The 12,609-nt window shown below is 44.6% G+C and overlaps 1 protein-coding gene across 1 annotated transcript in view; it reads left to right on the top strand.

The window, feature by feature from the left end:
- The window catches only part of astn1 (astrotactin 1), a 620,426-nt gene that overhangs the window by 404,645 nt on the left and 203,172 nt on the right, over positions 1-12,609 (top strand). The window contains 3 exon segments of the mRNA XM_042334960.1: positions 504-670; positions 8,208-8,317; positions 8,320-8,398. Of these exon segments, the coding sequence (XP_042190894.1) occupies positions 504-670; positions 8,208-8,317; positions 8,320-8,398 (356 nt within the window).

The raw sequence follows: 12,609 nt of genomic DNA, 5'->3' as shown, positions 1-12,609 counted from the left end.
CCAGTGAGGTGTCGTAGCTCCTTGTTTTTGTGTGTGAAGACCTTCTTCTTTGACCATGACTATGGTCACCTCCCCCCTTCTTCCCGGATCGGAGTTGTGCTCAGCCACTATCAAATGCTCTGGGACAATATATAAGTGTGAAGGGCATTATATATAAATGCGAGCTGTTAGTGGTGGTGATGTGGGGGGAGATTTTGAATTATGGAATGCCTTGCTAGGAGTGGTGGTTGAGGCAAAATCCATATTAATCCTAAACCTAACCCTAATTCCCTTCAAGAAGGAGCTGGACAGATACCTTAAAAAAAAGTCAGCTACAGGGGTTTAGGGAAAAGGCAGGTAAATGCGACTGAAACGATTGCTCTCTCTCTCTCTCTCTAGAGAGAGAGAGAGAGACGGCACAGACAAAATGGGCCAGATTGCCTCCTACTGTGCTGTAAATTTCTATGATTCTATGGTTCTATGCTCTTACCGTTTTGACCAGTGTCCCTTTGTCTTCCTTGCAGTGCCCTGTGGGACTGAGCCCAATGAAGGATGGCTCTGGCTGTTACGATAGACACATCGGCATTGACTGCTCGGATGGAATGAATGGCGGCTGCGAGCAACTGTGCCTCCAGCAGACAGTGCCTTTGGCAGACAACCCGTCTCTCTATAACATCGTGATGTTCTGTGGGTGAGTGTCTCCCTGTCTCTCCATAACACAATGATGTTCTGTGGGTGAGTGACTCCTTGTCTCTCTGTAACACAGTGATGTTCTGTAGGTGAGTACATTTCCTATGAGAGTGCGAGGGTTACTCACTGTGTGACTGTATGGAGTCTGTGTTGATTATAACACCACCACCAAATACATTTGTTTAGCGCCTTTCAAGTCGGTCATCCCAAGGCACTGGACAGTCAAGATTACAGGGTGAGGGTTACTCACTGTGTGACTGTACGGAGTCACTGTATATTACAGATGCACTGTTCGTTGCAGGCATTCATCTTGTGGTGGTTGAGGATTGAGAGACCCAAACCACCTTTGTAATTGTCTTCCAGACAGAAGCAAATGAACAGCTTCAACATGTAATTGGACATAAGATTTCTGTCACTGTTTATACTCCTCGTGATAATTTTGTGGAGACAAATAAACAGACAGTTCACACGATTTTTAAAAACAAGGCAAAATAAATTGAATTTAAATTCAAATTTAGATGACATCCTATTTTACACATTCCAAGCTATCAATTCTAATTCTTTTCAAATGCCTTTGAGATACACACTTCACTCTTAATCGTAACCAATGGGAATGTTATAAATGTTTTAGCCCTCACGGTGTTGGAATGGGTCAGTCTGTTTATTAATTTGTTTTATGATTGGAAAATGAAGTCCATCTCCTTTTTCCCTTGTCCAGAGCAATAAGTGGGGGAAACAGTGGAGAGTGAGAATCTGTTATAACCCCATCGCCCACACAATACACAGTCACTGGATTTCACAGTACGCCCTGGAAAGCACTTTGTGACGCTCTCCTGAAGTGAAAGTCACTGTATCAAATGAAAGCTATTAAAGCCGCTAATGTTGGCAAGCGAGCTAGCAAGACACTTTGGAGATCAGGATCCCGACAATAACAGCTTGTGGTTTTATCCCTCGCTCTGTGAAAAATATGCAGTCACTACACTTTACAGTGTACGCTTTGAAGCGCTTTGAGGCGTCACAATGACGTGATAAGGCACTCTATCAAATGCAAGGATTATTATTATCAATACCGGGGGGGTGGAGGGGGGAGAGGGAGCATTGCTTATGTCTGCGGAGCTTTTGCTCAGCACCACTGGAGCGCTCAAATGCTTCACACAGACGTGGAGTGATTGTGTTTGCTGTACCTGTCCTAATTATGTCCTCTGAATGTTGTTGCTCTCTGAGGCCTCTTTCATTTTTGACGGAAGCATCGCTTCTCCCTTTCCCCTCGCTTGATCCTCAGATCTTCCAAATCAGAGACGTGGTCCCCTGCTGATCCTATTTGCTCCTTGAGATAGATAGTTATCGCACCTTGCCTGAGTGCCTGCCTTCCTGACTTGCTGACACCATCCTGCCAACCACCTCCTGCTCATTTGCCTTATGTAGCAAATAAAATCCCACTGCTCTCACATGCTGTGCTCTGAAAACAAACTCACCCAGCCCGGGGGAATCAGAGTATCTTTCTGCTTTTGACCCCGAGCGCTGCAGAGCGAAGTACAGCACCAATTTGACGCAGTGTATCGTAACAAAATTAGATGTCCTGTAGCTTAGTGGTTAGAGCACTTGCCTCACAAGCAAAAGAAACCGGATTTGATTCTCGGGCATGGCGAAAGATTAGGCAAGGTTCCTTACTCTACACGCCTCTGTTCCCCTAGCAGTGCTTAGGAACCCAATTGTTAATTGACTGGCAGATCAGTTTTCCAGGGGTAATAATCCCTTCAAAAAAATATATATGTTTATTTTGGTCACTCAATCCATGATTGTTTGTGGGACATTGCTGTGCGCAATTGGCTGCCATGTTTCACCCACAAAATATACCGTCAATTCACATTATTTTGTGAAGTGTAAAGTCATCCAGGACTGTTTGTGGGACACTGCTCTGCACAGTTGGCTGCATTCATCCAGCTCCTGATGTTTGACAGACAAGCTGACAGAACTTCAGGAGACGGGGTCGCAGCTGAAGGTGAAAAAGTAGAGTTGAGTGTCATCCGCATTCATGTGGAAGTTAACCCCATGTCTGCGGATGACATCATCGAGAGGGAGCATATAGATGAGGAAAAGAAGGGGGCTAAGGATGGATCCTTCGGGTACCCCACAGGTGGAAGCGAGAAGAAAAGCCATTTGCAGAAATGTAGTGCTGGAGGTTTGTAAGGTAGGACTCGAACCAAGCGAATGCGGTCCCACTGAGGTGAATGATGGAGGACAGACGGTGGAGGAGGATGGCATGTTCGACTGTATCGAATGCTGCAGAGAGGTCCAGGAGGACGAGGAGGGAGGGGGAGCCCTGGTCACAGATAGAGAGGATACCGTTTGTGATCTTCACGAGTGCTGTCTCTGTACTGTGGGCAGGGCGGAAACCGGGCTAGAGGGCTTCGAGTAGGGTGTGGCAGGAGAGGTGTGCGCGCAGTTGGTTGGCAGCAACGCATTTCAGAGCTTTGGCAAGGAAGGGCAAGTTTGAGATAGGGCGGTAATGGCCGAGGTTGGAGGGATCGAGGGTAGGTTTTTTAAGGAGGAGGGTGATGACTGGGTTTTGAGGGCGAGTGGAACTGATCCTAAGGAGAGAGACTGGTTAGTAGTGTGTTAAGGCGCTATATCAAATGCAAGGATTATTTACTTCTTTACTAATAAAGATGTAATGTCTGTGTGTCTGACTGTCAGTCCACTAAGAACTTAATACCTGATTGACGTAGAGACATGATTCATCTTGCTAGGGGGAGTGTCATGGGCATATTTTTAGGGGATTATCTCCTATCGTTGATGAGCTATAACCTAAACAAGCTCATCACACATGTATGGCATGTGTATTTTGTTTTAGCCCACGCACACTCACACCATAACACACCACAAATCAGACACGCGGGTACAAAGTCCAGTTTGGATGTGAAGAGCATTCACGGTCTGTGATTTGGCACTGAATCTGGGTCCGACATGCCACAGGGATTTTATTGTAATTCATGGAAATGCACCATCCAGCAGCAGAGCTATTGTGTGAGGCAAATGAAAGGTACAGGACAGGGATGGCACCACTCTGTACCAAGTCAGGCTGCTCCTGATCTCAAACTGGTTCATTGTAGAGTCCTATAGTCTTGCTCGCCTCGCAAGCGAGAGGACCTGCGTTTAATTCCCAGCAAAACCTTAGATAAGTTTCCTTAGCCCATCTGCTCCCCCCTGAAAAAACGTGTGATCACCACTGCCGGGCTCTGCCCACATAATACACAGTCACTCCACTTCACAATATATTCTGTGAAGCACTTTGAGATATTTCAACGACATGATAAATTGCTATATCAAATGCAAGGATTATTACTATTATTATTGATTGGATGATTAGAAAGTGCACAATTTCGAAGAACATGGATGAGCACAAGATTCATCAGAGGAAAAAAAAAACAAGGAGTAAAAAGTACAGGTAAAAAGGGGTTAAAGGGTGACTGTAAATTTGAAGCATTCCTGTGTGACGGGTGCTATATAAATGCTTCTTGTTGTTGTTGTTGTTACTAAAGGGATAAACAGGTGAGTATAAATAATGAGAGAATATGGAGAGATTTGCTCAGGCACTGCTGAAGACTTCAAAGCCGATGATAAAAAGAGATAGAATGGAATTCTGTTCATCTTCTGCTCTAGCGCATTGTGTTAAGTAGCAGCTCAGCAAATAAGGCATCCTCCGACCCCTTAAACGAGTAAATTATCAGGACAAACTCGGTTTAGCTGAGGGGCCGTTATTCTCCAATTGGAGCCGCAAGTTATTTCTTGCTCTAATATAGATTTGATTTTACAGAATGTCGCGTGTAATCCACTCAGCACTACCTCAATGGGCTCCAGTAACACAATCGTGATGTTGAGAGGGTTATGAAGAGTGCCAGTGCCTGTCAGTGAGTTACAGCGCACTAATCCAATCCAGGGGTTCAAATAACTCAATGCACAACGAGAAAGCCGAGAAGATGGAGTGATTTGTGTTGTACATATTGGGTTACTCTCCAATTTCTGGAGAGATGCCAGTTATTATTTCTTTGAGATGTGACTGAGTTTCGCTTTGCAGAATGTTTTTTTTATTTCCGTTCCTCTTTCTTGCCTCATCGTTGTCTCTGAGACAATGGGGCCTGTAAACCTCGCGGTGCAATCAGATTAACACCCGATTACAGGAAAATGTATCAGTTTGAAGATGTTGTAACAAATAATCCTTGAATACCTTATCATTGAAACGATCCGCTATTGATTGCCCTGATTGTTATCAAATGCTGCCTCATGTTGTGACTTTCAACTCACGTAGTCCAGACTGATACTCCAGTGCTGTGGGTGGGGATGGGGGAAGCGAGCGCTGCATTGTCGGAGGTGTATTCACGCATAAAACACATACAAACTCATGCAAACATGGATTCATACAAAACATATGTGCAAACCCACAGCAGACACACATTCGAACCCCTACACATGTACGGGTCCTGTGCTGACTGACACACATGACCACACAACACATGTACAATCCCGTGCTGACACACATACACACAACACATGTATGCGGACACATACTCGTACGCAAATACCCAAACCCTCGCGGACAGATGTGATCAATAAAAGTTTACCGAAGTAGCATTGAATGCCTCCGGCTGGAAGCATGAACTGATTCAATAGGAATCCACTTGTGTCTCATTCTCCCTGTTGATGTAAGGCTCTGCTGTGGACAGCGTTTGTGAAATAATCATTCCGTCTGGTCCCAGGAGGAATCAGGAGCGCTCCACAAGTCACCCCCACCCCCATCCCACCATCACAGGTTGCGACAATCCCCACCTGAACGTTATAATGACTTGAGTTTATTGTGAAAATGAGATGGAGGGCCATGACTTCCCACCTCGCACCTGCCTCACTGACAGTAAATCAGTAAATAGATCAGGCAGGACCCAAACGCTGGCGGAGAAAAAAAAGTGTTTGTCATCTAGTGTCCTGCAGTGTCCAATTAAATGATTCAAATCAAGTCAGTTCAACTTGATTTGATTGGATTTGCATCGTTTCTGATTCTGAAATTCCGATAAACACCACACCACGGACTTTCATCTCATTATTTTGTAAAACCTGCTTCCCCCACCAACACCCCCACCCCCACCACCTCCTCATCGATCGTGTTTTTCCCATTCTCTGTTGATTGTCGGCCAGGACGCCAGGAGAAATTCCCTTCTCTTTTTGAATAGGGCCATGGTATGTTTAACAATCGGCAGATTGGACTTGGTTTTAGCGTCACATCAGACGGACGGCACCTCTGACAGTGCAGCACTTCCCCCAGCTTTGCACTGGGACGTGAGTCTAGACTGTGTGAGCTCAAAGTCCCGACTTGCACCATGAACCCAACAACCGTCTGAGCAAGCGGCGAGAAGGGCTACTAACTGAGCCAGGCAGTTTGAAACTGCTACAGAAAGCGATATGGTCTTAGCATGAGGTTTCTGTATAATGGGGCTGCATGTGAGGGGATTGCGGGAGCCTGACAGAAATTAATTGCTCATTCTAAGATCCTGGCCAATGTCACAATTGTCTTATTGAATTATTTCTCATCAGTATTTTGAAATAGGAGAAACGGGAGAAGCGAAAACATGGAAGAATTTATGGGGCAGAATAACGGTCTTGAGGGGGATGGGGTAGTGAACCAGGAGACATCGAGGTCTGATGAGGATGAGAGTGACGGGCTTACAGAGCTGGGTGAGGAGTGGATACTGGCGTGACATTCGGGATGTAGGGTCGAGCTAGTAGGGCAAGCAAGAGGAACGTAAGGCTAATCGTGTCTACAGGTGACTAAGGCATGGATCAGCTGTTTTGGAGGTGAGGTGGCGATGGAGGCAGGTGACATTATGAATTCCCTATGATGACATGAAGTTTTCTGCAACCAATCTGTGCCCATATACCATATAGGAGAGATAATACTTTAGGATGCAACAAAATTCCTGATAACTCATCACTCTATGGGAAAAGAGGCTCAGTAACGAGTTATCCAGAGTAGCAAGTTAGACATATATGTTTAAATACATAAATAAATGTGGCCGGGATATTGATAGCACAATGACCTAAGAGGTAGTGACATGTTAAGGTGGGGTCGAGTTATTAGGAGTTTACTATATAATGCACAGTAGTTCTTTGGAAGTGCTGGATTTATCACACCTGGATGGAAGATGCGTGCATAATTCATTGATATGCTGGAAAACTCATTAAAGTCTCCTAATCCTTTCTGCAAAGACACATACGCTTTTACAGATGTTAACTCTGAAAGGACAACTCCCACTTAATTAAAATAGCGGGGAACCTGAAAGGTCACTTTCTGTGTTAATAGTTTGGTGACTTTTTCGGCTTACTCTGTTATAATTAAGTTGGAGATGCCTTTCAGAGAGTTGCAGAAACAAAATTAATTAGTGGTAATTCATCAAGCTAGTTTTTTTTCAAAAAATCACAGGGACAAAGATCCCATCTCATCTTCATTACAATCTGACAGAGAGGTAATGAAGCATTATCACAATAATACTGTCATTCTGACTTAATCTCATTAGGTAAGCTTTATGCACAAGGTAGGATATTGTAGCTCTTACTGAACTTTCTTTCACAAGCTTATGATTTACATGCAATTAATATAATGGCTGCTAAATATAATGAATTCGCTTGAACTCCTTGTTTGACGCATGCCCTTTCTCACAGGCAAGTTGATGCGTTCCGCAGAAAGCAGGAACCGCACTCATTCCTAAACACCTCTTATGCTAAACAATAATAATAGTAATAATAAAAATAATCCTTGCATTTGATACAGGGCCTTATCATATTCTTTGAGAAATCTCTAAGCGCTTCACAGAATATACTGTGAAGTGAAATGACTGCATTTTTAGTGGGCGAAAAGTGGCAGCAGTGTCCCACAAACAGTCGTGGATAGAGTGACCAAATTATTTTTTTTAATTTGTTATGGGATTAATTAGCTCCGGAAAGCAATCCGACAATTGACTAATGACCAGGTTCCTACTTACTGCTAGGTAAACTGAGGCATGGGAAGTAAGGAAATTTAAGGAAACGTGAAGTCCTGTAGCTCAGTGGTTAGAGCACTCGCTTTGCAAGTGAGACACCTGGGTTCAATTCCAGTCAGGGCGAAACCTTGGACAAGTTTCCTTACGCCACACGCCTAATAATAATCCCTCCAAAACACAAAACAATAATAAATTGGTCACTTTCAATCCACGACTGTTTGTGGGACACTGCTGTGTGCAATTGGCTACCGCGTTTCGCCCACAAATATACGGTCAATTCACTTAACAGCATATTCTGTGAAGCGCTTTGAGATGTCTAGAAAATGTGAAAAGCACTATATCAAATGCAAGGATTATTATTGTTATTATTATTATAAACTGAATTGAACCCGGGTCCTCTCACCTGCGAGGCAAGTGCTCTAACCAATACGCTATCGAACTCTTGAACTAAAGGAATAACCCATGCCTGTTTACTGTGGGTTTGTAACGGTGGCCCCTGTGCTTTCGCAGGTGTATCGAGGACTATAAGCTTGCCCCAGACGGGCGCATGTGCCAGTTGGTTTCCGAATCCTGCAGCAACGACCTGGATTGTGTCGATGTTAATATTCCGCTGAACCAAACTTTTTCAGAGACGTCTTCTACGGCTACTACAATCAGACGAAGGAGTCCGCTCCTGGCCAGGTGTTCATGGGCACCTTCAGGTAAGAGTCAACACTCCCCAGTGCAGTACATAGCTTGAGGCATGACATGTACATGTGAGCCAGGATGGCAGAAGGAGAACTGGATGGACCTTGGTCCTCTTCCATCTCGCAATTCTCATGGTCTTATGTTCACAAGTTTCCCTTTACAAACTCAGCCAAAGCATATGGCCAATGTCACTTACTTCACAATGTGATTCTTGTGGTAGCCGGGCGTATGGAGAGTAATGGTGAGATGATTTCAGATTTGTGGTGTGGCTGTCCAATAAGAAGCAGATGTTTGACAACTGCACCTAGGGGATCACCGGCGACTGGATTTATTGACCAAAAGGCAGATGGTTAACGTGGCATCTTTCAATCGTTCTTCATTCTCAACCCTAAGAGAAATATAAAAAGATATTACTGAATCGCTTGGTGAAGGTGAGCTTCAGTGCATTTGCCCTTCCCGCTGTGTTACTACTGTTATTCAATGTCTTTCTCTCATTCCTTGAGCACTTTCTCTCTCCATCTCTCTCTCTATCTCTCTATGTCTGGAATCTACCAGTGCAAACAAAGGAGAGTCACTGCAGAAAAAGGTTCAGGTTCCAGGAATGGAATTGGTATCAATACAGCGAAATTTGGTTAATTGAATATTGGATAATTGAATTGTTCCATCTAGTGAATAGAATTTAAACCATTTGCACGTGTAATCTAAGCATATAGATTGGTTAATTGATTATGGGACATACAAATAATTTGGTTTGTTGAATAATTTTCCCCGTGACCATTCTTATAAAAAACAATTAATCTGAGTCTGAATAAACCACATAGTCCCAAATCATTACCTTCTACTGTGCAGTGCAAATGTCTTAGGCGTTAAAAAGGAAATGAGGAACTGACTAGTAGACACTAGTTTTGCGCTTAACAGTGGAGGAGTCTGACCCTGAGCCAGGGGGAGAGGGAGGGGGAGTTGACCGTAAGGACGATCAAAAAGGAAGGTCTTTAGGCGGGATTTGAAAGTGGGGAGGGAGGGGGCAAGGCGGAGGGATTGAAGGAGAGAGTTCCAGAGTTTCTCAACATAGTGGCTGAAAGCACAGCCACCGATGGTGGAACAGAGTGGACAAGTAGGATACTACCCCTAGCAGGATGGTGTTAAAATAGTGTGAGGCCAGCCTTAGCATCTGTGCCAAAGTATTTTGTCTTAAATTCTAAAGGTAGTGGCAGAAGCGTGGAAAATCCATGCAGATTCTGCCCAAGAATATTAAATTCCAGTCTTAATTAAGACTCGATTTCAGAATTGTTCATACTTCTGAGCCAAATTGGTCTTCAGTGTGACCACATTTTGTAAAGCAAATCCAGGGACACATATATAAAGAATGTAACTCACCACAATTGCTGATGCTGGAGAAGCTTGTTGGATTGATGGCTATGTTTCTGTCTCTGATACCTGTATCTCTTTTGGAATGTTATCGTTCTCGTTCAGTTTGCGGTTGAACTCAAGACAGAGAAAATTTGGCTCCAGGGACACAATTCCTCATCCGAGGACTGTTCCCGGAAATCAGGCTAAACGACAATGTGCAATCTCAGTCCTGTGCTGTGCAGTGCTCAGTCTATTCTCTGTTGGGTTACCCAATAGGTGAGTTTCAGTCCGTATTTTACAGTGGGGGAGAGGGGCGGGTTGGACATGATTAAGCAAACTCTCCAAGTGGAGCAGCAATGGTTCTTCAATATATGGTCCATTTTCTGCTCTACAGCAACCAGAGAGGAGGAACCTAATTCACTTCTTTGGCTTGAAGAAACAATGGGTTTTGTTTTCATTCCTTCTCTCTTGGAACGGAGGGGACGTGGGGTTTGGTACCCGCGACAAACATATGTGCATTTGTTGCCAGTGTGCACTATATTACTCTTGTGCTTTGCAGTAAGAATAACGAAAGCTAATACAAAACAAGGCAGATCCAAAACGTTAGACCCCACCCCAACCGCCCCCCCCCCACCCCCGCCCGCCACCGTGGGTCCACAAGATAAAATTACCGCTGGGCTCACTTCCATTGCTTCAGGTCGCTGGTGACATATGTCCTGCATATATCCAGTCAGTCGCAAACCACTCTCACGAACATTTCATTGTGTGCTCCCAGATGTCACTCGCAGCAAATTCACAAGGCCTCCTGTTACCTCTGATGCACTGCGTCACTGCCACCTCGTGTATAAAGTCAGAAGGACATGTTCCTTTTCTTCTGTATTTTGGTGCAGGTCTTGGGGTTCTAAACGCTTTCTGCTCTGTGCAATCTAACAATGGGATTTTAGAGTCACATTTACAATGTTCGCCGTGCCCTTACTGATGAACTTGGTTTTGGTGTGAGCTCTGGATTTGGTGGAGAGCTCTGGTTTTGGTGTTGAACTCTGGATTTGGTGAGTTTGTCTTCGAGTTGTCACCGGTGGTTTGTCTGGCTACACAGATCAGGAAATTTATTAATTTTCTTTCATCTGAATCAACATGCTCCCCATGACGTCTCGATCTGCCTCCCAGGCTGTCTCCGTTCACGCAACCTAATTTGATTTCTCTGTGTATTGAAAGTGTAGTCTATTAGGAATCATCTCTTCCAAATTTATTTCACAGGTTTGAATGCCTCCCAGGTACAGACGTTCTGTTAGAATAATGAGCGCAAGGTTCATGTCAATGAGTGCCATTTAGACTCGATAAATAGCCTCAACATTTTGAGCAAGGTCAATAGTTTAAGCAGTAAGACTTCAGACGACCTGCCTGACGTCATGCACGAGCACCTTATGCCACAAAAGTACACAGTCAAATGCACTTTACAGTATATCCTGTGTAGTGTTTTGAGACATCCTCCTGACATGAAAGACGCCTCATCAATATAAGGATTGCTATTATTACTCCCTCCCCCACCCCCTCCTTTTCTTTCTGCCTGACCGCAAAGAGCAGAAAACGCACTTCCCAAATCCCAGAATTTGACTTGTGTCAAAACACTTTTATTGCTTTTATTGCGGCCACAAAATGGCACATAAAGCAAGTATCTTCATTAGAAAGGAGGGGTGGTAACCCGGGTAAAATACAACGACGCTCTCGCTTTACCATCTCTTGTTGAACAGTCATCTGTTTGCAACGGTGAAGGACTGGATCACAGCAAGCTCTGAACACTGGTGCATGATCCACCAGTCCACGAGGAGTGTCCCTACCAGTCACTCTGGAGTTTCAAGTGAATTTATTTCAGTGTCAGCTGTCAACAAGCCACTTTGTGGAGTCCTGTAGTGTAGTGGTTAGCGCAAGCGAGAAGACTTGGGTTCGATTCCCAGGGCGGGGCAAAACCTTAGGCAAGTTACTTTACTCCACATACTTCTGCTTACTTAGGGTAAGTAGGAAACGGGTTGGTAGTCGATTGGCGGATTGCTTTCCGAGGGTAATAATAAATAAAAACACTCGATCCACAACTGATTGTGGGACGCTGCTGTGCGCAATTGGCTCCATCGCCTACAAAATACAGTCAATTCACTTCAAAGTATATTCTGTGAAGCGCTTTGAGACGTCTCAACGACATGGTAAGGTGCTATATCAAACGCAAGGATTATTATTCTCTCTTATTGCTGTATTCTGATAATGATACAGGATAATTGGTGAGTCGGGGTGGGGTGGGGGGGGGCGAGGTGGGGGAAGGGGAGGGAAGAGCGCACAGAATCCCGTAGCCAGCTCCCTGCAGCAAGAGAAGAGCTTTGCGAACGGGCATGTTCGTTCTCAGTTACAAGCCTGATCCGAAACAATAAACCAGATTAAAAACTGGGAACGTGTTTTTTTTTAAAAAAGGATTTGAAGCCAAAAATTGCTGGGTTGCTGTTGGAGCCACACGGTCCCAGCACTGCCAGGTGAGAACCCAGCAGAAATTGATCTCAAAATGAGAATTGATTGCTCCAGTCTAGGATAAACTCTTCAAAACTCCCTGGACCTTTCAAAAAGGATTATTAGTGAAAGCAGCTTTTTAAAAACAACTGCAGAAACCATTCGTTCTGTCTCCAGCGTTGGCACATAGACCCCTACTGGTGAATTCCTGCCATGGAACATTGGATCAGCGGCAATGCTTGCCTCTCAGACAAGGACTGACTGGATTCAGTTTACGTTCACCTTCCCTTCCACTCCCCCTTCCTCTCTGCCTCTTCCCCTTCCCCTCCCTCTCCACCCCCCCGCCCACCACGCACCACCCACCACGTGCTGTTTGACTTTC

The sequence above is a fragment of the Callorhinchus milii genome, unplaced genomic scaffold, assembly GCF_018977255.1.
Source record: "Callorhinchus milii isolate IMCB2004 unplaced genomic scaffold, IMCB_Cmil_1.0 Scaffold5, whole genome shotgun sequence".
In the NCBI taxonomy this organism is placed as follows: Eukaryota; Metazoa; Chordata; class Chondrichthyes; order Chimaeriformes; family Callorhinchidae; genus Callorhinchus; species Callorhinchus milii.
The sequence above is the reverse complement of the archived record's forward strand: the minus strand, read 5'-3'. Positions and strand labels throughout refer to the sequence as shown.